This window comes from Schistocerca cancellata, chromosome 5 (assembly GCF_023864275.1).
Source record: "Schistocerca cancellata isolate TAMUIC-IGC-003103 chromosome 5, iqSchCanc2.1, whole genome shotgun sequence".
Classification (NCBI taxonomy): domain Eukaryota; kingdom Metazoa; phylum Arthropoda; class Insecta; order Orthoptera; family Acrididae; genus Schistocerca; species Schistocerca cancellata.
The window spans coordinates 29,902,016-29,929,493 of NC_064630.1; the positions used below are offsets into that span (position 1 = coordinate 29,902,016).

General features: G+C 44.0%; 1 protein-coding gene across 1 annotated transcript in view; it reads left to right on the forward strand.

Moving 5' to 3' along the window:
- LOC126187900 (cholesterol 7-desaturase nvd) overlaps window positions 1–27,478 on the forward strand; it is a 78,497-nt gene that overhangs the window by 35,119 nt on the left and 15,900 nt on the right. Inside the window, exons 2-5 of the mRNA XM_049929250.1 lie at window positions 3,528–3,700; window positions 5,970–6,165; window positions 11,979–12,173; window positions 23,568–23,746. Of these exons, the coding sequence (XP_049785207.1) occupies window positions 3,528–3,700; window positions 5,970–6,165; window positions 11,979–12,173; window positions 23,568–23,746 (743 nt within the window). The remainder of the gene's footprint in view (window positions 1–3,527; window positions 3,701–5,969; window positions 6,166–11,978; window positions 12,174–23,567; window positions 23,747–27,478) is intronic.

The window sequence follows — 27,478 nt, forward strand, 5'->3', positions numbered from 1 at the left end:
GCGCTACTACGGCGTACCGCTGCAGCGGTGCACGGGCGCCGAAACGAGCGCTGAATAAGCTTCATTGGCGACCCAAATTGCGTCCGGTCGCTGCCTCTAAATCCAGAGGCTGTGCGCACACCACCTCGCAGCCTTCACCGCCATCGACCTTGAGGCTGGTTCGTCTGCTAACGTAAGACTCCTGCCCTAAATGCCTATCTCCTTCTACATTTAATTTTACATCTCACGCGACGCTTCACATATTTACTGAAGACAGAAAACGAATGCATCTCCTACAAAACATATTAAATTTTGAAATGGGGGAAACTTCTGATTACCGTATCAGTACTTAAAAGTAGGCATCACATTTACCCCCACTACGCCGAGAGTAAACCTCGCGAAACTTTTTTGCGAACAACTTTGTGTTTCGGGCAAGGCGTTAGATTTCCAAAGTTGTTCTCCATTTCCTATCACGGACCTGTCAAACTTGGGACCTTCTAACAACTAAGAGAACCGTGCAGCGCAGGTTGCTCGATTAGAGTTCCCGCACTGAGATCCGTTTCACTTTTTAGTCAGACGAATTTCGTGCAGCGCTTTGAATATAACTTACGGTTTAGAATATTAATAAAGTAACACATTGGCAATTCCGCTCCCGAAAATCCGTGAAATGATTTGTTCCGCAGCTAATCGCAAAACAAAAATTTTAAGTTAACGTTGCAAGGATTTGCACCCACTTTCAACATATTCAACTCCATCAGTTACGTACTCGTAGGTCGTGTCCTGAGGCAGAGCAGACGCTCAGTAACGATAACCGTGATGTAGTCTTTTAAGAAACGTTCTCCTTTTTTTCTGAGTATCTATTGAGAAAACTCGTTAACAAATGTCTTTGATCTGCTGTGACATTGATTTAACAACGTTTTTCTATAGTAGAGCCTTATTTTAAAGTACGGTATCTTCGAAGCAAGAACGAGCGAGAGGTCGTGTTGTGTATCGTGGAGTGGGGAGTAGCGGGAAGGCGTGTGCAGTAAAATCTTGTCCCGGCGTCGATGGAAGGCTTAGGATACTGCAGCGGGAGAGCGACTTTCTACTCGTGCAGGCGAACCATTCCTAAGTTGACTGAGCAAACGATTTTATTCTGAACACCTCGCTATCAACTAGCAATTTAATACATTTCTTTTGTTCCCAGTTTGCCGTCTGTTACAAAGAAATGCCGCAGAAGGATAACAAATGTCCTAGCGAAAACTTTTCATAGCTTCTTAACTTGACTGACAATCGTCAGATACCACATTGCTTACTAGGATAATCTATCTATCTGACGGCGTCGCTCCCGATAGAAACTCGGAGCACGAGCACGAAAATCTTATCAAACTTCATAACGGATAACGTTACAAGAAACATGGGGACTGAGTCTAAATGAACAATCACTCGGAGAAGTCACATTCAGGACGTGAGCGATTTAAAGTAGGACGACCACATAAAAGTAGCTGCGGATAAGCCGTATGGCAGACTGATACTCATTGAAAGAATCCTCAGGGGGTGTAGTCCTATTACAAAGCAAGCAGCTTAACAAAAAGAAAACCTCGTTCGACCTACTAATGAATACTGCTCGTCAGTCTGGGACCTGTACCAGGTAAGACTGACAAGACTGCACGTTTCGTCACAGGACGCTGAAGTGAAGATCGTCAGATTTCAGTTGGAGGCTTTAAAGAGAGGTGCTGTGCATCGCGGTTTGAGCTGTTGTGAAAATTCTGAGAGCGTATCTTCCTGCTGGGTTCAAGCAGTGTCCTCCTGCTGCCTGCTACATTGGAGGTGGAGTCTGAAACTAGAGATGGGCAAAACTGTTCTTTTCAGAGATTGGATCAGAACTGTTCACTCCCTGAAATGAGTTAGCTCTTTTTCATGACTCACCACTCATTTACAATAGAAAATAAATGGAAGGCACATTGCCCTTTAAACTTGGTTTATTCCAGTACTATACCTGTATTTTGATCTTATTTGATCTTATTTTGAAGTAACACAGATAATGAGTAAGAATTTTGTATTGTTTATTGAAATTTCCACGATATGACAAAGTTTTTGATTATTGATTTATTTTGCACTATCGTGGTCTTCTGGGTGATCGGAATATATTGTAACTTGAGATTTACATTAACAATATATTTGGCTATAATGTATTAAAATTTCATTAACCTCATACAAATACATCGCAAGCCATATATTTTTAAAGTGAACGTTTCCTTCCGAAGACGCCTAAAATCGCAAAATCCGTACCAGAATAAGAAAAAAATATATAAATTTGACTGTAAAACGAATGTGCTGCATATAGCCTTACGCAGAATAAAACAAGGAAAATATTGGTGTATCACATTTTGCGATACGTTTATCGGTTCGCTCGTCATTAAAGCGTAAATTCGAGTGTCCATAATAAAAATCCTATAGTAAGAGGAGTCATCAGGAACCTAATCTAATCAGTTTAAACAAATAAAAATAAAATAAAAACAATTGATGTATACATAACATAATAATGTAATATACATAGCAGTATTACTACGAAGAACAATATCCAGTAGGGACGAACTCCGATGCAGAGGCGCTGAGTCGAGCAGGTCGAGCCGCGAGCTGTATTACTGCATGAGCTGAGACCGCAGAGACCAGAGTGACACCTGAGTCGCTTTGCTCAACGCTCTGGCTAGAGTCGAGCCGGTGGGGTGAGCATTGAGCGGGCGAGTTCCGAGGGTGGGGGGAGCGGTGAACTCACCCGCTCCGAGACAAATCGTCCGTTCCCTTGCGAGCAGGTTGTTGCAAGTAGTTCCTATGTTATCCGCTAGGTGGCTCTCTGTCCTGTTGCTCGCATCAACTGCCCAGAGGGCAGGACGTGCGACTGAAACGATCGCCGAGAGAGTGCGACGCGAAGTTAAGCTGCGCCAGACACTGCAAGCGGCAGACGACGCACAGAGACGGCACGGCGTATGTGAAACACAAAATCCAATGGGGCACTGCACAATGCAGGCAGCCAAGGTAGAAGCAGGGCAGAGGCCGGCGCTGGCTGTGTTGTGTGGCGTGCACTGTGCTCTGACCAGCAGAGGCGCTGCTGATATGCTCCGTCTCTCTCTCTCTCTCTCTCTCTCTCTCTCTCTCTCCCTCTCCCTCTCTCTGCTGTGGGAAAGGTTTGGAGCTACCGTTCTTTTTTTTCTGAATCACTGATTGTTCACTCCTTTGAAAGATTGAACTCTATGAATTAGTTCAAGAGCGGATCCCCCATCTCTATCTGAAACACTGGAGCTCGCACCGATTCTGCCGAGAGCCGTTGTTGTCGCGCAACTTTCGCAGCTGGAGGGTGACGGGTGGGGTTGGGGGGGGGGGGGGGGAACTGACTGGCAGTGGTACACGCAGTTCCATCCGTCACACAGCGCAAGCTGGCGGGCGGCGGAATACACATGTAGATGCAGGTGTCACGGTCGCCGTCTAACAAATTCGCAAATGCTTAGTATTTAAAAGCGCGCGCCTCGACGCAGTTTGCAACGGAACGGTGTTGTGTGTGTTTGCAGGGAAGATGCGCGTCGATCTGGGAGTGTGTTCGGCCCTGGAGGCCGTTCGGCTGGTGGCGTGCGCCTGTGCAGAGGCGGCTCCGCTGGTGATGGCCTGCGTGAAGCCGCTGTGCGCCCTGGTCGGCCTGTGGTTCTTCGTGCGCTACCTCGTCCTCAACATCGACTGGACCAAGGTAGGTCTGCTTCTGTACGCGTAGTGTGACTCGTCGTATTTGTCCTGCATCTACTCGGCTTCGTGTTTTTGGACGTCTAGATCAGCGCTCTAGTTCAGCAATTAGCGCAGAAAAAAATCTTGGGATTAGGAAATTATTTTATAGTTTCATACTGATTGATTGGCCTGTACACGCGGCTGACAGTTAGGACCTAGATCAGAATATATACAGGGTGGTCAGAAACAACTTGGAAAGCCTGTAAGGGTATTACAGTGTAAGTTGTGCTGAGAAATAATTGCTAAGAAAAAAATATTAGGTACGTCGCGTCGTCTCCGTGATAATTAGCATTGAAGTCAGCCAATCAGGACGTAGTGTGTTCCTAACTTCAATGGTAAATACCTCGGAAACGGCGCAACGTATCCAAGTTTTTTCCTTAACATTTCTTTCGCAGCACACGCTACCCTGCAACGCCCTTACGAGCTTTTCAGAATGCTTCTGAGCATCCTGTGTGCATTGCAAGTAAACAGGAGACACGTGCACGCGTATACAATTCGCCTCGGCATCAATCTAACGTAGTGAGAGACAAGTGTTCTTAACACTGTCACACTTTTAAACGTTGTTTCATTGCAAGCATATCAAGCGAGTAAACTCAGATAGTAGTCGTGGTCAGATGCACTAAAATTATTTCACCCTCGTTGTAAAAACGAACAATGGAAGTGAAATCGATGTAAAATGAGGAAAAACTGAAGAACTGCTGCGGCCTAATGAAAACTTTAGATAAGATTCCCGGTCACTTTGTGGCATGGGACGATAAGTGAAGGGTGTCGGGACGTTGTAGCAGGATGCAGCTGCTGCCACCTCGACAGTTCACCAGTCAAGTTTGTGTAAACATAAAAAATTGAGAGATGCGTAGGAACGAGGACTTAAAATCCCAACTGACCAGTCGGTCTAAAATACTTATTCTCAGCGCATTACCCTTTTACACACCGTTCCATTAGTATTACAACCGTATTTGGACAAATACTTGTAAGTAACGGTTTGTACGGATACGAAGTGAAGTGGAATGTGATCACATAGCCTCATTCGTAGGTAAATCAGGTGGGAGATCCCGGCCATTGGTAGAGTACTGGAAAGATGCAGTCACTGTAGAAAAGAGATTGGTTACAAAGGTCTCGAGTGACGTCATCTAAATTGGCCTTAAAGCCCGTGATCCGTACCCAATACGAGTAAAAGGAGATAGTGATCGTCTACGAAGAAGCGCAGGTCGTAAGGTGGTAGGTGCTGAACTGGTTGACGCTCCAAGACAGAGACGCCAGCTGTCCCGCAGGGCGCAGTAGAGGTGCGTCTTGCGGCTGCAACCTGCCCCACACGGAACTGGAGGCACCCACTGTGGACGCAGGCGACTGGGCTTAAGGGGGGGGGGGGGTAGGACTTGGAGCAAGAGAGGCACCACAGGACATTTCAATTTGCACTGTCTATACTTTTACAAATAAATAAATAAAACTTTGTCAGCATGAGCAGGAAGGATTCAGAATTTACACTCATAGCAGTGGAAGTTCTAAAACATAACGAAGTAATTTTTTTTACGTGTGAATATTCATCATTTTTTTCAGTTACTAATGGCAGCATTTGTTGCTTCATAGGTAAGAGAGATTCTTCGATAAATTTTGCACAGCATACAAACCATACTTAAAGGTGTATAAAACTTTAGAATTTTCCAAATCTATTAAAAACTGTGGTAAAAATGGAGCTAATTAACTATAAAATTTGGGTGTTTTTTGTAAACATGAAGTTTAAAATATAACAGTTCATTCGTTGTTTGATAAATTAAATAAATTAGTTTCATAGACCTGTGAGTATGGTATGTATGCTGTGAAAAATTCATCGAAGAATCTCTCTAACTTATGAAGAAAAGTGTACCTACAGCAACAAATGCAGTCATTAGTAAGTGAAAAAATGATGAAATTTCGCACGTAAAAAATTTATTTTGTTATGTTTTCGAACTTCGACTGCAATGAGTGTGAATCCTGCTGAATCCTTCCTGGTGATGCTGACAAAGTTTTATGAATTTATTTGTAAAGGTATAGACACGGGAAATTAAAATGTCCTGAGATGCCTCTCCTGCTCGAGGTCGGCCCGTTGGACGTCCTACCCCCCCTTAAGGTGCACAGGTGTAAGCAAAGTCAGAAGAAGCAGCTGCAAGTCCCCGCAGGGAGTGGTAAGATGCCCCGATACACTGTACGACCCTTGGCAGAGCAGCGCGGCTTTAGCAGAGGTGTGTGCGCCGCAGGACCTGTGCGACGTGGGCTACCAGTACGCGTGCGAGGGCGCGCGGGGGCGGCGGCGGGGGCGGCGCGACGCCGTGCGGGACGTGCGGAGGCAGCGCAAGCTGGGCCGGCTGCCGCCCGTCTACCCCAACGGCTGGTTCGCCGTCCTCGAGGGCGACCGCCTACGCCCCGGCCAGGTGCAGCACGTCTCCGCGCTGGGTGAGTACGCGAGGCCGAGCACGGGGCCGAGCAACAAACAACAAAGCTCTAAAAAATTTTCAAAACTCACAATACTTGTTAATTACGTGAAATTTCGTGTCCCATACACACATAAAGTCCCAAATTACCTACTATAATCAATACAGGACGAAGCAATGAATTAAAATTTCTAACGAGGCCTGGAGCAGGTGACCTGGGTTCGAATCTCGGCGTTGATAAAAATTTTAATTCATTTCTCGGTACTGTATTTATTAACACGGCACTTGCGTGCTTTCTTCTTTATCGGAAGCCTTACTCTCGGTACCGTATTACCTACGGCCGATCGCTACGTATAGCCACCTGTCGTCCAAGTAAAACTAGTGTTGCAGTCTCAGTGCAAATGGGTGCAGCGGGCTCTCTTTGCAGCCGTGACCGCGACAATGCTGCTTCGGTACACCGCCGACCAATGTGACAGCCAGCCGAGAGTCTTAGACGGCGCGCACGTTGATGCATTGAGGCGAGGAAGCTGGTCACCGGGTGACGTCACGCGCCGAATTGACGTACACCAGAGCGCTACCATTCAAAGTCTATCGTGAGGCACAAACCACTGAAAATCTGACTACTAGCGGTTTCCCGAGCTCAACACCACCTGCTGACTGTAGCTACTTGCAAATTACGGCACGGACAATGTCCCACAACTCTGCTCTACTTTTTGGAGGCAAGCGGGACGGCCACGTCGACTCAGACCGTATAGAATCGCCCTCAAATGAGTAACTTTGGTACCTAGCTGCCCAGTAAAAACTCGCAAGGTTGTGGCACACAAAATTACCTGGGCGTATAACGGAGCTTCGGACGATGGCGTTCGGTACTTGGGGAGTACGAGGTTTGCCTGACGGACGGTGATCGTCGTTAAAGAATGTGTCGGCGGTCGGTAAGCGCAGCGCGTCTCCCGCGTTCACAAGGGGTGTTTTTGTACTCGCGACAAATACGGTCTCCGTACATCTTTCGTCGCTACCGATCGTATTTTGTGCGACATCGGAACAGGCCGCTCCCATCTTTAATCCAGTCTCACAGCCAGCTTTTCGGCTGTGGGTCCGTCTCTGCAGAGCCGTCGTCCTCCTCCAAGTTGGCACCAACCGGATGAGTGTCAGTCGTCGGTTGCCGCCGGCTCGCCATCTGCGACCAGTCGGTACTCGCAGAGCCCTCCCTCCCTCCCACGCCGCACAGCCTCGAACAGCAACAGCAGAACCTCGGCCACTTTGTCAACAAACACCGAGTAGAATTCAGGCAGTTTACTTGCCCAGGCTACAGCTACACGGTACAGGACGTCACCTAGTACTAAGACTTTGATTTTAGATCTGTGTAAACCCGTGTAATCTCCAACAAAATGTCTTTATGTTGCTTACTACTTTTGTATAGCACAGTAAAGGTATCTTCCTTTACTTTCATAAGGCTTATTCTTTCATTCACTGCTCAACTTGAATCTAACGTAAGCCCACAGATGTCAGTAAATGCGGCCGTCGTCCATAAACTTTTTCTTGGACATTTCATTTGTTGCTGTTTACTTTGATTACTGATTGTCATCACGCATACAGCCTCCAACATGCCGTTACCACTGTCTAGCAAACACGCCGGTGTTTGTTCACAAATAAATAACGTGACTCACGAAGGCTTTGGAACTGCAGCTGTTGTCCGTCTGGCAATATTTTTATGACTGGCTGAGTTATGAGCGCGCACACACGGCAAATTCGTGAGATGCTAAGGCCAACATATTAGTTACCATGCTTATAACTAAACACACCACACATCTGAGCAGTGATGCTGCAGTAAGAATCACCGTAACCATCGTGCATTTGTCTCCTCCTCGCTATCATTCTCTCTCTCCCTCCCTCCCTCCCCCTCCTCCTCCCCTCCCACCTCTCCCCACCTCCCGCCCCCACACACACCACCTCCCTCTGTCACCCTAAATAACTGCCAGACAAGTTACAAGCACGTTCTGCAAAAAAAAAAAAGTCGCACGTTGCTTATGTACGCCATCTGTACGACTTTCACGAAAACAAACTGATAAATTATATAAAATGTAATATTCAGTCAAATTGTCGCACACACTTTTTAAAAAAAACATCAACCAGGTTTCGATAGTTCTAAGACTATCTTCATCAGAATGGTAACAGTTACATGAAATCACATAACAACTTTAAAAATCCAGCAACAGTGCTCTCCTCAAATGACATGTTTCTGTTCCATTCTTCAAAATTATCAGTGTCTAAAGCAGAAATGCAACGATGTGCTAGCAGACGGCGTTTCCCGATGTAAGCCAGAAATCAAGCGAAAATCACCGTTAAGTACAAATCGACATATTCTTAACGAACTGTTTTTCTACCGAAAAGCAAATCAAAATGTAAATAATTTAATTACAGACCACTGATTATGCTTTACCTCGATAAATCGAAACGCGTCTGGGGAAAAAATAACGCCTATTTGTAGTTGCAATGACAGAACAAAAATACCCTCAAGAATTGAAAAGCAACTACGGATACAATGGCCACTAAATCAAGAATACTCTTAGAACTATCGAAACCTGGTTACCGTGTTTTTTAAAAAAGTTGTGTGGAACCGTTTGCCTGACTATTACATTTTATATAACTGCATAACGGTTGCTGAGCTCACAGCCACAAAATGTTTAAAATATCAAACTGATGAATTACGACTGCTAATTTAATAAATCTTCTTCATGGTAATTTAACACCATTGTTGCTAGCCACGGGAGGCAACAGACAAATGACTCTCACGCTGAGAAAAATTCTTCGGAACGACAAGGACAGGCCACTCTTACGCGGGGTGATGCAGTGGCCCCTATCTAAGAGTTTTATGCAACCTGCATTGCCTTCAGATCCCCCACACAAGATTTACACATTTCCTCGCTCGCTGCGCGCAAATTATTGCTCCTACAGACCCCAATTTCATGGGTACTTAATGGAATAGGTCAAATGCCAAGGACTTCTCTAGTAACCAACGTAATATTTCACTGTCAAATCCGTGCCGAGTGGTCACCACAGGCTGGGAATTACCTCGGAAACGTCTCGCCTGTGGGCCCATGTTTACTGTTATGTTTTTGCTTCTATGATCGTATGCTTCCACCCGAGCCAGGTTTCACTCTTAATTACATGGTGTACATAAAGTGCGGGAAAACTTCCAATTATTTATTGCACAAGAACTAAACATTGTAAAGAAGTCATACATATTGCATTTTGAAGAGAAATTCTGGAAGTTTTTTTACAAACACTCGATATGCGAAGCATGAGTGACCCGGCAGACGTCAGTACGATAATCGAATTCTTGTCACACCCGTCCCAGCATGGCATCGTCGACTGTGGCAGTCGCTTCCCGTATTCTCTCCCGGAGCTCTGCTACATCACGTCGTAGAGGCGGTTCGTACACCAGATCTTTAATGTGTCCCAACAGGAAAAAGTCACACGGAGTGAGATCTGGTGATTGGGGAGGCCATTTCATGGAACAACTGTCCGCTTCTGTAGCACGGCCGATCCATCGCCATGTTTGTGACTAGCGCTGACTATCAGCAAATTACCAAACTACCCTGTGGCGGTATACATGAAGAAAAAAAAAAACTTCACGGTTTCCCTTCAAAATGACATATGTATTACATCTGTACAATGTTTGGTTCTTGTGCAAGAAATAATTGAAAGTGTTCCCGGACTTTATGTACAACCTGTGTTACAGAACTGGTATATCAAATCCAGACTGCTACTGAAATAATATAAACTCATTTTGTAGTTAATAATTTTGTAGTTAATAATTTTGTAGTTAATAATTTTGTAGTTAATAATTTTGTAGTTAATAATTTTGTAGTTAATAATTTTGTAGTTAATAATTTTGTAGTTAATAATTTTGTAGTTAATAATTTTGTAGTTAATAATTTTGTAGTTAATAATTTTGTAGTTAATAATTTTGTAGTTAATAATTTTGTAGTTAATAATTTTGTAGTTAATAATTCTAGGTAAGCTGCAAATGGTTTAATTAGTCCTTGTCCTCCTTTACTTCAAGGTTGTTTCGGCTATAGCACCATTCTCAAGTAAACCTGTAGGTTTTACATTTGGTGAATATACTTAAGTTTATAAAAGTTGTACGTGTATTGAATACATATTTGCATCTAGTTCGAATAGATGTCCTTATTGTATCAGTGAGTAAATTGTCGACTGTCTATTTTCTGCTAGACTGCTATATTCGAGAAGTTTTGATTGTATGGAATATTTTCGCGAAGTACTTTTGACAGAAAAAGAGAACAAATAAAAATCACAGTAAACAGAAAACCAAAGACAGTTGTAGGTATAAACGATAATAAAATTGTAATAGCAATGAAATGTAACTAACATTACTGACCAGCAAAGTCTGCACTGTGAAAGTAAGGTATCGACGAGAATAAACTGTCACTGCAACTGTCAAAAGTATTTCACGGAAACGTTCCATAAAAAAGTTATACGATTATAGCGATGTAGCAACAATTAGACACTCGACAGTCAACTGACTGACTGCGATATGGGTATCTATTCCAACTAGATGTAAGTATGTATGCAAACTGAATTTTCTATACAACTCTTATAAACGGAAGTAAACTCACCGAGCGTAAATTCTACAGGTTTTCTTGAGAATGGCTGTAGAGCCGAGACAAGCTTGTAGTGGAGGAGGAGGATTACTGATTAAACCGTCTGCAGATTACTTGGAATTATTCAGTACAGAGTGTCATATTATGACGTAATCTATGCCGCTGTCCCAGCTGGAAAGAAAAAAATTTCAGTAGTAACAGTACAGCAGTACTGCAAGACGGAAGCCGGCCGAGATGGCCGAGCGGTTCTAGCCGTTACATTCTGGAACCGCGCGACCGCTACGGTCGCAGGTTCGAATCCTGCCTCGGGCATGGATGTGTGTGATGTCCTTAGGTCAGTTAGGTTTAAGTAGTTCTAAGTTCTAGGGGACTAATGACCTCAGAAGTCCCATACCGCTCAGAACCTTTTTTTTTTTGCAAGACGAAAGAGAACGAAAGCAGAGTAGATATACAATCCCACGCACCGCAGGGTCAGTGCTGTAGTATTTTTTTGAAAAAAGTCTCACTTGCATATTATTATGGTACGAATTGCAGTAATTTACGGATTTGTTTTTTAGACTATTGTGAAATATAAACGATAGTCCTAGAAACGCTATTGAAACCTTGGACATAATAGAAATTAAACAGAACTGATTTGTTTGTTTGTTTTTTGTTACATATATTAGCTGTGTTGCAACCCGGCATTCCCATCCGCTTCCAGTTAGGTCACTCGGATATCACATTTTCTGACAGCAACTGTGTCACATAACGTACAGAAGGCGATCAGTGTTTTTCTGATATGGCGTGTGAAGTAAACGTCCTACTTAACCATATTTGCCAATAGATATGCTCAGTTTTATTCGTACTAACAACACTGCTTCAGAGATCCTGGCATTCGCTCGTTGTCTTGTTCTTGTAAGCTATACACGTCCAGTCGTGCGCCGGCAACGGCAGTTTGACATAACCGAATTGTGCATGCGAACTCATTTGGCCTCATCGCTTTGACACGTTGTTTATGACACACGGCCGCAACTTGGCGCACCAGTACTCGGTACTTTCGATAGAGCATCTCGTACGCGGGATACGGGAGGATTATCGAACAATCTTTTCCGACACAATCCATTTCGTCAGTTTCCACTTTGCGAACCGCGGCTGCAGTAGCTGGTAGCCTTAGGAGCCGGCACGAGCTGTGCAGTCTGCTGAGCGGAGGCGTCGGTCTCTGTTGTCGCAGGGGAGAACCTGGCGGTGTTCCGCGCGGCGGACGGCGGCGGCGGCGTGCACGTGCTCGACGCCTACTGCCCGCACCTGGGCGCCAACATGGCCGTGGGCGGCGCGGTGCGCGGCGCCTGCCTCGAGTGCCCCTTCCACGGCTGGCGCTTCCGCGGCGACGACGGCCGCTGCGCCTCCATCCCCTACACCGACAAGGGTAAGCCGCCAGAGGCAGTGCCACGCTGAAACGTCCCCTTTGAACAATTTATACAAGACTATGCTTAACCTGACACACAATATTATTTAGCGCAACGCAATCTGAGTATCAAAGATCCCTGCAAAAGAATGGCCCTGAGTAACATTAAACTATACCTTTCACAAATAACTTACCTCACAAAAATCTTCATTACTCGAACTACTGCAATACAGCGAGCGCCACTATTGCCAGCTAAATAAAAGATTCAAACTACTGAAGGCACTAACTACTGATAGGGATAGTTAGCAAATGAAAGATTTTAATAGAGAACAATGTATTTACCTTAATATTCATAATTGACATCCAGTATTACAAATTATCAAAACTCCGCCATCTCCTTCCACACATCCACCACTGCTGGCGGCTCATCTCTAACTGCGCAACGCTACGCGCTGTTCACATCCAGCTGCCGCTGCCCAACACTACAATGGCAGACAACAATGCAAACTAGACACATACTGCACACAGCACAGCCAGTGATTTTCATACAGAGCGCTACGTGGCATTACCAATATAAAAATCTAAACAGCCTACTTACAACGCGCTTTCACGTCAGACGAACAAAGTTCACTTCTTGGTCCCAGCAGTGATAGCAACTCCTATAGTAGACATGAAAAAAAAACCACACTTACACACACATTAAGTGATGACTAGCATTTAACCTAAGGAAGACGTAGTACACTTGACTTCCTATTAATAACAAGCAGCCTACTAAGAATTGAAGAAAAACTTACAGGGTGACAATTACTGAACTATATGAAATAAAATCGTCATAACTTCTGAATGCTTTGCGTTAGGGCATTCAAACTGCACGGTTGGCCGCGGGGGATGATGGGGATTAGCGTGCGCGTGCTTTGGTTTACCGCACTTTCATTAGGATGAGTTCGTCAGTAAGCAAAATTGGCGCTGTTTAGGGACTGATAATGCGCATTTCGCAATTGAGAAGACTCTCTGCGATTCGAGAAGTCTCTCAGTCAACGGGTGACTGTGTGGTGTGCAATGTCCAGTCAAAGAATAATGGGTGGGATATTCCTACCGAATGATACGTGTAGGTTCTGGAAGACGATTTCGTCCTCAATATCCAAAGTGACCCTCATTTCGACAAGATGTGGTTCGTGCGAGACGGAGCTCGACCCCGTCAAAGCAGGAGAGTGACGTCCTGCAGGAGCACTTTGAGGACCGCGTTCTGGCTCTGGAGCACCCAGAGGCCACTGGGAAGGACTTCCGTTGACCGCCATATTCTCCGGATCTGAACACGTGCGACTCCTTTTTGTGGGGCTATATTAAAGACAAGATGTACAGCAATAACCCCCAAAATCATTACTTAGCTGAAAGCAGCCACTCAGGAGGTCATCGACAGCATCGATGTTCAGACACTTCACCGGGTCATGCCGAATTTCGCTATTCGTCTGTGCCACATCATTGCCAATGTACACACATATATCGAACATGCCGTAACCTAAATCCATTATCTGTAGTGACGTTGAATAAAGGGTGTGCACGCCGTAGTTTGTATCAGATTCACGTCTTTTTTCGTATAGTCCAGTAACTGTCACCCTGTAACTGATACCTTACTTCGATACAACTGCAGCCTAAAAAAACCGTGTCGTTACCCTGCTTAGCAGTTTCACCTTCGAGGAACATCTTGTCACGACTTCGGTTAATACAGGCTCAGAGCCAACTACCTTACACTAACTCCGTCGTACCACTTCAAGAGAGACAACAAATACTCTGTAATAGCTTTATTTCCTTTTATTTGTTTATACATCAAGATAGGGTTACCAGGCCTTCTCTTACATCTAAACCCCATTCTAAATATTTAACATTGTGTCCATTAACACACGTGTTATTAGAAATTTATATTTAACGTGGGATGTAACAATTCAAAATAAGTATCACGTAAATAGCAGAAAATTACGGGAGCTTTAGAAGAAAAACAAACTATTTTTATGTTCGTTCACGAAAAGAACACTCGGATAGATTTAAACTGCGGATACTGGCAGCAGGAGATGCAGAAGGCTGGGACGGGGAAGGTGACAGAAACACTAGTAATGAACAGCAGATAGGGAAATGACTCAGGAACTAAAAGAGAAAGAAGTACAACTGCCAGAATGAGGGGACATCTGCTTTGCTGTTAGGCAGAGACAGACTGGTCTTACATGTAAATTTTTAGGGGAAAGTTAAGAGGATGACGAAAGCAAGTGGGTCAGCTGCTTCTTGAATGCACTGGCGCTTTGAATTGTGCGCAGAGTGGAGAGGCTGACAGCAGCAGACAGACAATGAGTTCGCGAATGTTTTTATTTTAAGAATTGGGGGGGGGGGGGGGCTCTTGCCTAAAGAGCGTCGAAATACGCAGCGCCTGTACAACTGTAAAGCAGACATACGCGAAGAGTTAAGACCCAGTCGATCTGTACAGTGCAGAACTTCAGAGGCAGCAGCAGCATTTGTTTTGGCTGCCAGGTCCCAATCCAACTTAGAAGGCAAGAACCTTCCGTAGATAAATTTCAGAAAATAACAGCAATTTATTGACATCGAATACATGAGGATACAGGTACAGTGACTGTTCAGAGACTTCAGTGCCGAAGAGCGCCAACCAGGACTGCAGAGGATCTTAGGGTGTGTGGTCTGAGAATACGACAAAAATTGGAAGACTTACGGAAGAATACTCTCCCGCCGAGCATCTCTTCGAAAATAAAAATGAAGCCTACACTTGATAATTCATTTTTCTTCGAAAAATGCCAATGGTAGCCAACACGATGCGTAATAAACGTGGGAAATCTGCGAATATGCCACACTAGTGGGGCAAATGGCCTTCATCGAAATGTAGTTACGATTTTTGTCAACTATACAAAAACTACATCGTACAAAACTGCTCAGTTACATGTTATCCACAACACTCAATTGATTTCTTCACATTGCATCTAATGCCGTCAATTGAACTAACAACTTTGTTCATTAATAAACACACACGTGATTATTATGATACTTCTTAGTTAATGTACAGAAGTAATATGCACTGATTTATTGCCGTCTTTGCATTGTTATGCAAATCGACGTTGCAAGTCGTACACTAGGTTGATTAAAAAAGCAAGTACAAAAATCTGAAACAGCTGTTTCCCCATAATCACTGCAGTTCTGATATTAGCGTTACACCTGATTAAATACATATTATTATGTAATATGCACAGTGAACGAACAGGATCGTCGCCAATATCAACGCTACATGAGGTCCAATTACCTTTCTTTACTTAACTGTCACAAACCGGTGTTAATAACTGTCTTAGACTATGGGAATGTAATAACGAACTGTTTTGTTTCAAGAATATTCTTATTTAAGATTACTTTCTAGAAAGTAATTTCAGCTTTTTCCTTGTAGGGAAAATAATTTCTTCGAAAAAGGAAGTGATAAGTCATTTACGCAAGTTTCGATGTGAAACCAGGTGAAATCGTTTACAAAATTTTAATGAACTACATTTAGTTCATTAAAATTTTGTAAACGATTTCCTCCCCCATGAACCATGGACCTTGCCGTTGGTGGGGAGGCTTGCGTGCCCGACTCAGGTGGCCGTACCGTAGGTGCAACCACAACGGAGGGGTATCTGTTGAGACGCCAGACAAACGTGTGTTTCCTGAAGAGGGGCAGCAGCCTTTTCAGTAGTAGCAGGGGCAACAGTCTGGATGACTGACTGATCTGGCCTTGTAACAATAACCAAAACGGACTTGCTGTTGTGGTAGTGCGAACGGCTGAAAGCAAGAGGAAACTACAGCCGTAATTTTTCCCGAAGACACGCAGCTTTACTGTATGGTTGAATGATGATAGCATCCTCTTGGGTAAAATATTCCGGAGGTAAAATAGTCCCCCATTCGGATCTCCGGGCGGGGACTACTCAAGCGGACGTCGTTATCAGGAGAAAGAAAACTGGCGTTCTACGGATCGGAGCGTGGAATGTCAGATCCCTTAATCGGGCAGGTAGGTTAGAAAATTTAAAAAGGGAAATGGATAGGCTAAAGTTAGATATAGTGGGAATTAGTGAAGTTCGGTGGCAGGAGGAACAAGACTGTTGGTCAAGTGAATACAGGGTTATAAATACAAAATCAAATAGGGGTAATGCAGGAGTAGGTTTAATAATGAATAAAAAAAATAGGAGTGCGGGTAAGCTACTACAAACAGCATAGTGAACGTATTGTAGTGGCCAAGATAGATACGAAGCCCATGCCTACCACAGTAGTACAAGTTTATATGCCAACTGGCTCTGCAGATGATGAAGAAATTGAAGAAATGTATGATGAGATAAAAGAAATTATTCAGATAGTGAAGGGAGACGAAAATGTAATAGTCATGAGTGACTGGAACTTGAGAGTAGGAAAAGGGAGAGAGGGAAACATAGTGGGTGAATATGGATTGGGGGAGAGAAATGAAAGAGGAAGCCGGCTGGTAGAATTTTGCACAGAGTTAACTTAATCATAACTAACACTTGGTTCAAGAATCATAAAAGAAGGTTGTATACATGGAAGAATCCTGGAGATACTAGAAGGCATCAGATATATTATATAATGGTAAGGCAGAGATTTAGGAACCAAGTTTTAAGTTGTAAGACATTTCCAGGGGCACATGTGGACTCTGACCACAATCTATTGGTTATGAACTGTAGATTAAAACTGAAGAAACTGCAAAAAGGTGGGAATTTAAGGAGATGGGACCTGGATAAACTGACTAAACCAGAGGTTGTACAGAGTTACATGGAGAGCATAAGGGAACAATTGACAGGAATGGGAAAAAGAAATACAGTAGAAGAAGAATGGGTAGCTCTGAGGGATGAAGTAGTGAAGGCAGCAGAGGATCAAGTAGGTAAAAAGACGAGGGCTAGTAGAAATCCTTGGGTAACAGAAGAAATATTGAATTTAATTGATGAAAGGAGAAAATATAAAAACGCAGTAAATGAAGCAGGCAAAAAGGAATATAAACGTCTCAAAAATGAGATCGAGAGGAAGTGCAAAATGGATAAGCAGGGATGGCTAGAGGACAAATGTAAGGATGTAGAGGCTTATCTCACTAGGGGTAAGATAGATACTGGCTACAGGAAAATTAAAGAGACCTTTGGAAAAAAGAGAACCACTTGTATGAATATCAAGAGCTCAGAGGGAAACCCAGTTCTAAGCAAAGAAGGGAAAGCAGAAAGGTGGAAGGAGTATATAGAGGGTCTATACAAGGGCGATGTACTTGAGGACAATATTATGGAAATGGAAGAGGATGTAGACGAAGATGAAATGGGAGATACGATACTGCGTGAAGAGTTTGACAGAGCACTGAAAGACCTGAGTAGAAACAAGGCCCCCGGAGTAGACAACATTCCATTGGAACTACTGACGGCCTTGGGAGAGCCAGTACTGACAAAACTCTATCATCTGGTGAGCAAGATGTATGAGACAGGTAAAATACCCTCAGACTTCAAGAAGAATATAATAATTCCAATCCCAAAGAAAGCAGGTGTTGACAGTTGTGAAAATTACCGAACTATCAGTTTAATAAGTCACAGCTGCAAAATACTAACGCGAATTCTTTACAGACGAATGGAAAAACTGGTAGAAGCCGACCTCGGGGAAGATCAGTTTGGATTCCATAGAAATGTTGGAACACGTGAGGCAATACTGACCCTACGACTTCTCTTAGAAAATAGATTAGGGAAAGGCAAAGCTACGTTTCTAGCATTTGAAGACTTAGAGAAAGCTTTTGACAGTGTTGACTGGAATACTCTCTTTCAAATTCTGAAGGTGGCAGGGGTAACATACAGGGAGCGAAAGGCTATTTACAATTTGTACAGAAACCAGATGGCAGTTATAAGAGTCGAGGGGCATGAAAGGGAAGCTGTGGTTGGGAAGGGAGTGAGACAGGGTTGTAGCGTCTCCCCGGTGTTATTCAATCTGTATATTGAGCAAGCAGTAAAGGAAACAAAAGAAAAATTCGGAGTAGGTATTAAAATCCATGGAGAAGAAATAAAACCTTTGAGGTTCGCCGATGACATTGTAATTCTGTCAGAGACAGCAAAGGACTTGGAAGAGCAGTTGAACGGAATGGACAGTGTCTTGAAAGGAGGATATAAGATGAACATCAACGAAAGCAAAACGAGGATAATGGAATGTAGTGGAATTAAGTCGGGTGATGCTGAGGAATTAGATTAGGAAATGAGACACTGAAAGTAGTAAAGGAGTTTTGCTATTTGGGGAGCAAAATAACTGATGATGGTCGAAGTACAGAGGATATAAAATGTAGACTGGCAATGTCAAGGAAAGCGTTTCTGAAGAAGAGAAATTTGTTAACATCGAGTATTGATTTAAGCGTCAGGAAGTCGTTTCTGAAAGTATTTGTATGGAGTGTAGCCATGTATGGAAGTGAAACATGGACGATAAATAGTTTGGACAAGAAGAGAATAGAAGCTTTCGAAATGTGGTGCTACAGAAGAATGCTGAAGATTAGATGGGTAGAACACACAACTAATGAGGAGGTATTGAATAGGATTGGGGAGAAGAGAAGTTTGTGGCACAACTTGACAAGAAGAAGGGACCGGTTGGTAGGACATGTTCTGAGGCATCAAGGGATCACAAATTTAGCATTGGAGGGCAGCGTGGAGGGTAAAAATCGTAGAGGGCGACCAAGAGATGAATACACTAAGCAGATTCAGAAGGATGTAGGTTGCAGTAAGTACTGGGAGATGAAGAAGCTTGCACAGGATAGAGTAGCATGGAGGGCTGCATCAAACCAGTCTCAGGACTGAAGACAACAACAACAACAACAAATGGCTGCAAGTTGATTTCCAAAGATTATTAAACGATAAAGCTTCTAATAGTTTTCAGTCAGACTGACAACCGGAGATTGTAGCGTGTCTCCTCAAACAGGAGCAAAGAGTTATGTAGTAAAATAAACGAAAGGTTAAAAGAGCGAATAGTTGTGTAACCTCGGTAAAGATTACGTAATACGTTTGAGACAGGTAAAAAATGATTATTAAGATGAAAGGTTTAGAATTTTGTGGAGCCTTCGCCATTTTCCTACCATATCTAAAGTGCATAAATTAATGCCATTTTTAAGGACGCTTTGAGACCCACCCCATCTCAGATACTTCACTAAACAATTTACGCGGTAGGAAGGAACGAGATTAACACGATGTGTCCTCCAATGCATTGCGCTGCCCTGCGGCGTGTGAAGGTGAACTGACGGGCGCAAATCGGTGTTAGCCTAGTGTGTTAATCCCACGTAACTGATGACCGTGCACGTGGTTCGTCACCTGCGGCCAGCAGATACTGGCGTCTGCTCGCATTGTCCCTGGCTGCAAACCGTGGAGCGTGTAGCGCAACGGGCGAGGCACAGGCGTCTGGCTGTACACTAGGGTGGCTGCATCCACGTCCGGTTTTCTGCGCCCTCGTTGTCTACGCTGGCTGGTGTTCGCTCTTTAACCAGCAGACTGAAGAACCGATTAGCTGCCCCCGGGAGATGGCGCGCTAAAGCGAGCCATGTCGCCTTGCTAACGGACTGGATTCAGCCAGGTTTTTAGTGTCCACGACTTTCCTTTAGATATGCTACTTCCGACTGAAGTCCGTCACTGATGACTGACTCACGTAGAGCTACGAAACTGCGGAGACGCTGTTTGCTACATTTCACGCGCTTTTCCAAACAGGAGGAGCTGCTTTGTGTTGGGTTAAGGTCGGTTTATTTAGCACGCCAGTCCACGTGCGACAGGATGCCGAAATGTTCGTCAAACCTCGAACGTACGTGTGCAGCCCCGCGAATAGGACTGTTGCATCTTAGAAGATAGTCGTCATGGAGACGCCAAAAAATGGCCAATACTTGCTTACCCAGAATGTTGAAGTAAACATCCTGGTTCACGGTCATGCCAACCTGAATGAGTGGGTCTAATTATTAGTACGAAAAACACGCCTAAGACATCGCAGAAGCATCACGGACCTCATTTACATCGCGCACTTTTTTTTTAGAGTTGAACGCCTCGTGCGTGCAGTCGAAGCCTCACATCACCTGGAACAAAGGGCAAGATTTTGACTCTACGTCTCTGCCCGACTACTGCCCTGTGGCGCGTCGGCCACTGAAGGCGCGTGGCTTCGTGAGCTGCGACTCCAGGTGTACACTCTCTCAGCGATATCCGCTGGCAAACCTCATTCACTGGCAGCTGGTCCCTGGTCCCTGCCAGCCGGGATCTTTTTACGGCCACTGCTGATACGACTTTTTACTTGGCTGCGAGTGGTACCACATTCCTCGTGGACAAGTCGTATACAGGACAACAGGTGGGGCAGCGCCGTTCGCGGTGTGATCTCGGCTACGCACAGTCGAGGCGGCCGCTCCCTGTCACCGTCGCGCCTGCGCCGCGCTAGCTCCACGGAGCCAGCTGGCGCACACGTTGCGGCGGCGCGGTTCCTTCCGTCCCTTTTACGACAAACCTGCACCTACCTGTGAACATTCCCTCAGCAGATCATCAGTAGGGAAGCCGAGTGAAACCTACTGTACTTCGACGTGAACCAGGCTGCAATTAAAGTCACTAATCTACGTTTCGGGAGAAAGTTTTCACACGAAATGAAAGGTTGGAAATTTTGTCCTCGGTTAATATATTCTGAAACTTAGGTGAACAAGTTTCACTGCCAAGCCCGTGCCAGTCTTAACACAGTCACTCACAATCCCTTTCACTCACGTTAGCAAGTTTTGATGTTGCATTTCCCGAAAACGTAATAGCTACAAAAATACTGATTGTTTTTGATTGGGAATGCTCGCCAAATATTAAGTGTATCGGTACCAAATGCAGTCACAGTTTTTAGCCACCGACCTGGTCAATACGCCACCCGGAATTTGTCTTTTCTCGTCACAAAATTCACTTAGAAATTCCGAAATTTCTACGCACCCATCGGCATGATTATGCCGTCACTTTACCACACTTTTGATGTATGAAACACTGCTAGATCCGGCAACTTATCGTTTCCATCGGAACTACTAGTACATACGTCCGATCTGTTTCATTGCTAGGCTTCGACTCTTCTCTAGAATACTGTCTTCTCTCTCTCTCTCTCTCTTTTTTTTTTTTTGTGTGTGTCGTCAGTCTACTGACTGGTTTGATGCGCCCCGCCACGAATTCCTTTCCTGTGCTAACCTCTTCATCTCAGAGTAGCACTTGCAACCTACGTCCTCAATTATTTGCTTGACGTATTCCAATCTCTGTCTTCCTCTACAGTTTTTGCCCTCTACAGCTCCCTCGAGTACCATGGAAGTCCTTTCCTCATGTCTTAGCAGATGTCCTATCATCCTGTCCCCTCTCCTTATCAGTGTTTTCCACATATTCCTTTCCTCTCCGATTCTGCGTAGAACCTCCTCATTCCTTACCTTATCAGTCCACCTAATTTTCAACATTCGTCTATAGCACCACATCTCAAATGCTTCGATTCTCTTCTGTTCCGGTTTTCCCACAGTCCATGTTTCACTACCATACAATGCTGTACTCCAGACGTACATCCTCAGAAATTTCTTCCTCAAATTAAGGCCGGTATTTGATATTAGTAGACTTCTCTTGGCCAGAAATGCCTTTTTTGCCATAGCGAGTCTGCTTTTGATGTCCTCCTTGCTCCGTCCGTCATTGGTTATTTTACTGCCTAGGTAGCAGAATTCCTTAACTTCATTAACTCGTGACCATCAATCCTGATGTTAAGTTTCTCGCTGTTCTCATTTCTACTACTTCTCATTACCTTCGTCTTTCTCCGATTTACTCTCAAACCATACTGTGTACTCATTAGACTGTTCATTTCGTTCAGCAGATCATTTAATTCTTCTTCACTTTCACTCAGGATAGCAATGTCATCAGCGAATCGTATCATTGATATCCTTTCACCTTGTATTTTAATTCCACTCCTGAACCTTTCTTTTATTTCCATCATTGCTTCCTCGATGTACAGATTGAAGAGTAGGGGCGAAAGGCTATAGCCTTGTCTTGCACCCTTCTTAATACGAGCACCTCCTTCTTGATCGTCCACTCCTATTATTCCCTCTTGGTTGCTGTACATATTGTATATGACCCGTCTCTCCCTATAGCTTACCCCTACTTTTTTCAGAACCTCGAACAGCTTGCACCATTTTATATTGTCGAACGCTTTTTCCAGGTCGACAAATCCTATGAAAGTGTCTTGATTTTTCTTTAGCCTTGCTTCCATTATTAGCCGTAACGTCAGAATTGCCTCTCTCGACCGTTTACTTTTCCTAAAGCCAAACTGATCGTTACCTAGCGCATTCTCAATTTTCTTTTCCATTCTTCTGTATATTATTCTTGTAAGCAGCTTCGATGCATGAGCTGTTAAGCTGATTGTGCGATAATTCTCACACTTGTCATCTCTTGCCGTCTTCGGAATTGTGTGGATGATGCTTTTCCGAAAGTCAGATGGTATATCGCCAGACTCATATATTCTACACACGAACGTGAATAGTCGTTTTGTTGCCACTACCCCAATGTTTTTAGAAATCATTCTCTACCAACAGAGAAAGGCGCGCGAAGAATATTGCTTTACCATTGGTCAGTTTACTCAACAGCTAATACCAAAACAACATTCTCCCTCGTCAATCCGCGCTTTTCATCAATAACCAATCGCAAAATAGTAAACCTAACGACTGCACTTTTTACCGACGTAATTATCTAATATGCTGAAGTTTTGTTTATGCATAAAGTTATTTACTATTGTTATTTATGCCTGAATTAACTTTCCCTTTACCATTAACTTACTTTACAAATCTATTCCACAAAAATCCCCTTTGTCCATATCCGTACTTCTTCGAAATGTTCCCACTCTAAATCCTACTACACAACTCGTTAAACAATAATCTTGATATTAACCTTAAACCACACTCACGCATTATTCATACTGCTAAAACACATTTATAGCTTTTACATACACAAAAACACATAACAACACTTTATGAAAATACTAGAACAGTTTATGAAAAACGTTCTATTACTTTAGTGCACTCTAGTGCGCACAATCGAAACTAAATCAGTCCCCTATCCAATATTGTCCTCCATCGGCTGATACACAAACTACGTGCGCGTCCAGTCTCGCGTCACCATCTGCCACTCTCCAGCTCTGAGACACATCTCAGCCGCCTCCAAGGCAGGATCGTTATACGGCGCTACGCCTCACACTCATCTGCCCGGTGCTGCGAATTATGTCACCGCTGGAATGTTACATAACAGCCTGCTGCCAGTTCTACACCGTAGTGATGTTTCAAGACGGTGATATGTGTTTTGCCTCGTGACTTGGTTTCCTCGTTGCCTCCTTCCTTCCACTCTGACTCGTGCCTGAGTGCCTGGGCGCGTGCAGTTCCAGAGATCGCCAAGGTGCGGCGCTGGGAGAGCTGCGAGGTGAACGGGCTGGTGTTCGTGTGGTACCACGCGGAGGGCGAGCCGCCCAGCTGGCGGCCCGAGCAGCTGCCGCAGCTGGCGGACGGCAGCTGGCGCTACCGCGGCCGCTCCGAGTTCCTCATCAACGCCCACATCGAGGTGAGTGCCTCCACTGTAGCCTCGGCTCTCTCGTGTACAGTCGCTGTTACGCTCGCTTCCATAGAGCGACGTTAAATCACCAAGTTGCAAGAAGTTAAGCTCTGGTAATAACGACGAAGTGTTGTTGCAAACCATAAATGAACATCTCGTAAGCTAGCATCCTAAAAAATTTGAATGTTTTTCTTCGTTACTAGAATCGAACTGCACATCTCCAAACTCTGGAGGGTGCGTTTCAAGAAAGGTGCGGTTTTGTGCAGTTCGCTAGCCCCGGGCCCGTATATCAAACCTCACTAATCTTTCAAGGAAACATCTCTGTTGGTCATATCGTGTTACAACCGGAACCACTTTTATACTAAATCTCGTGCATCCGCGAACTTGTGATAGATAAAAAAGATTAAACTGTGAAATATTTCGAATCTTTATAACGCAGCTACACATTCTGCTGGTTCACCTTTAGTTTTACTGTTTACCTCGATCTGTAAGTCACACAGTACGGTCGCAGGTTCGAATCCTGCCTCGGGCATGGATGTATGTTATGTCCTTAGATTAGTTAGGTTTAAGTAGTTCTAAGTTCTAGGGGACTGATGACCTCAGATGTTAAGTCCCATAGTGCTCAGAGCCATCTCAACCATTTTGTAAGGCACACAAATGTCAGAAAATAGTGACAGCTCTAAGTTTGAAATTGCAGTCAGCAGATTTCAGTGAAGTTATCAGGTTGTGAAACCGTAAGTTCATAGGGAAGAAGTAAATAATGATCAAATATTTACTTTCACTTCATTGGTGTTGTCGTTCAGTAGTTGATTGATACCTTCACCTTAAGTATAAAAGTTCCCTTCCTCCCTTTTCTCGCCCAGTTTTTTAATCAGTAACTGGGTTTCAGCTTCTTATCTTAGAGAGTTGTAATTGCCGCAAGTAAAGCACTGATGGCTTTCAACGTTTGACACATGAATGACAAGTCTCCTTCGACCAGGACAAATAAAAAAAAATATTGCTTTCGAGTAATATTTGGATTTACTTGTATGCAAGCATCAGCTTTCATTTTACACAGAGGCCTGAACGAATTGCTGGCGTAAGAAATATGGGGTCCAAAGAGATTTTACATACTTGGGTTTCGCAAATGGCGCAGCAAACTACAGATCGTAGATAACATACAGACGTGATTAATTAAACCGAAATCCTATTCTCACAAGGGTGTGCTGAAGGGTAATGCCTCCGAATTTTTTATGCGAAAGTCCTCAAAGCTATTTAAGGAAAACAAACGTTCTTAACCTTCTGCATCTTTATACATCATCTCTACATATTTCTCAACATATTCACCCTTTCGACGAACACATTTCTCCCAACGAGAGGCCAGTTTGTTGATACCGTCATTGTAGAATATTTGACTTCGTTGACTCAGCCAGAAGCTCACGTCTACTTAGACCGCTTTCTCAGAGTCAAAGTGAAGTCCTCGGAATTGTTCTGACTTTTGCGAGTAGATGAAAACCGTATGAGGCCAAGTCGGGACTGATCTGTGAGAATGATCTGTGACTGCGAACCCGAGGTGCCGGATAGTTGCAGATGCCACGGCGTTCGTGTGTGGTCTGGCCCTGTCGTGCTGGAGGAGTCGGTGCTCCACGTCTGGACGAACTCTTCGAAACAGAGACCGGACTGCAGCGCGCTGTTTCTCACGCTGCGACATACGAGGCGCCACACACCGCCGTATTACACGCTCTGTTGCCCGCACCTCGTGGTCGTGCGGTAGCGTTCTCGCTTCCCACGCCCGGGTTCCCGGGTTCGATTCCCGGCGGGGTCAGGGATTTTCTCTGCCTCGTGATGGCTGGGTGTTGTGTGCTGTCCTTAGGTTAGTTAGGTTTAAGTAGTTCTAAGTTCTAGGGGACTGATGACCATAGATGTTAAGTCCCATAGTGCTGAGAGCCATTTGAACCATACACACTCTGCACTTTGGAGCCCTCTAGCGGCAGAGGGCAGCAAATACTTGGACGTGAAGACTGAAGACGTAAAATGTTAATAACGTTTGTGCTATTTAAAAATCTTTAAGAGTTTCACATAAAAAACAGGCATTACTTCTACGCTCGCACTTCTAAACACAGTACATGTGAAATCCTGTTGGTCTCTGCGCCTAGCGCGCGCGATACCCGCAGAGCACGCATGCTCTCACCGGAGCCTCGCCTCACGTTATACGAGCGAAGCATACGTGTGTAGCTTATGCTGAGCAACAGTTTACCGGCCTGTTAAAGCGTGACCGTCCTTCACCTTTGCGGTCTTGTCTGTCGCCCTCTAGTAAACACCTCCATGGATTACTGTTGTAACGACGGTTCTCAGTGAAATGTCCCCTTAGAAAAATTATACATGACTTTGATTAACTGACACACAATATTTTTAGCGCAACGCAATCTGACTTTCGATAATCCCAACAAAAGAATGGCCCTGACTAACATTAACCTATACGTTTCACAAATCACTTACTTCACAAAAATCTTCGTTACTCGAACTACTGCAATACAGCGAGCGCCACTACTGCCAGCTAAATAAAAGATTCAAACTACGGAAGGCACTAACTACTGATAGGCATAGTTAGCAAATGAAAGATTTTAATAGAGAACAAACAATGTATTTACCTCAATAGTCATAATATATATAGCAGTTCATGACATCCATTCTTACAAATTTCAAAACTCCGCCATTTCTCTCCCCACATCCACCACTGCTGGCGGCTCACCTCCAACTGCGCAACGCTACGCGCTGTTAACATCCAGCTGCCCAACACTACAATGGCCGACAACAATGCAAACTAGCCACAGACTGCACACAGCACAGCCAGTGATTTTCATACAGAGCGCTACGTGGCGTTACCAATATAAAAACCTAAACAGCCTACTTACATCAGAATTTTGTGACTAAGGTTCTCCGTTACACGCAACCTCTTTCTTGTAGCACCCAACACATTCAAAAGGGATTGTCTTTCAGATGGAATGTTTGATGCTAACATACGTGTTTAAACATGGAAGTGCTTCCGTCGTCGTACAAGGGTAAACACTGGCATGAATCTGCTCGCTTACTATAAATTGTGTATTTTAACAATTGTCGTGTGTCAGAGGAGTGCAACATTTATAGACATGCCAACTTCCATCACGTGCATTTTAGCTGTAAGTATTTTTACTTGTAACAAACCCGTTTCTGAAGTGCAATATATCCTCGACTAAAATGTTAACATGGTAGGAGTAATGAATGCGTAATGGAACATGACGTGCAACCAAAACAGTTTTTAAATATCTGAATCGTTACCTATAGAAAGAAGTCAATAAGAAACGGTTTTGAACGCGATCTCGGCTATAAAATTTTTTTTAAAGTACATACACATTGCTCCTTTTCATTTCTGATTATGAGGAACTTCAGTCTTCTTTCAATATAGCTGTCAACTGATTCAGTACCAGGAATGCAATCTCCATGGGATAAAATCTCTCTCAGAGCCTACAACAATGTAGAAACATTCTTCAGTCACTTCCAGAATTTTTTGAGTTGGCTATAAAAATATACATCGCAAGGCAGAGACAATATAGTTAAGATTCCTTATACCTCGTCACCAAAGTACCACTTTTACTATCAGTTCTGTTAGTGTCAGAAACCAGTTTGTTATGTATTTCTGTAACGCATTGCGGTAAACTCAATTAACGCACGAAGAAGCGCGCAACTCTTCCTCATTCTTTCTCTTCTTTGGCGTTAATTCAA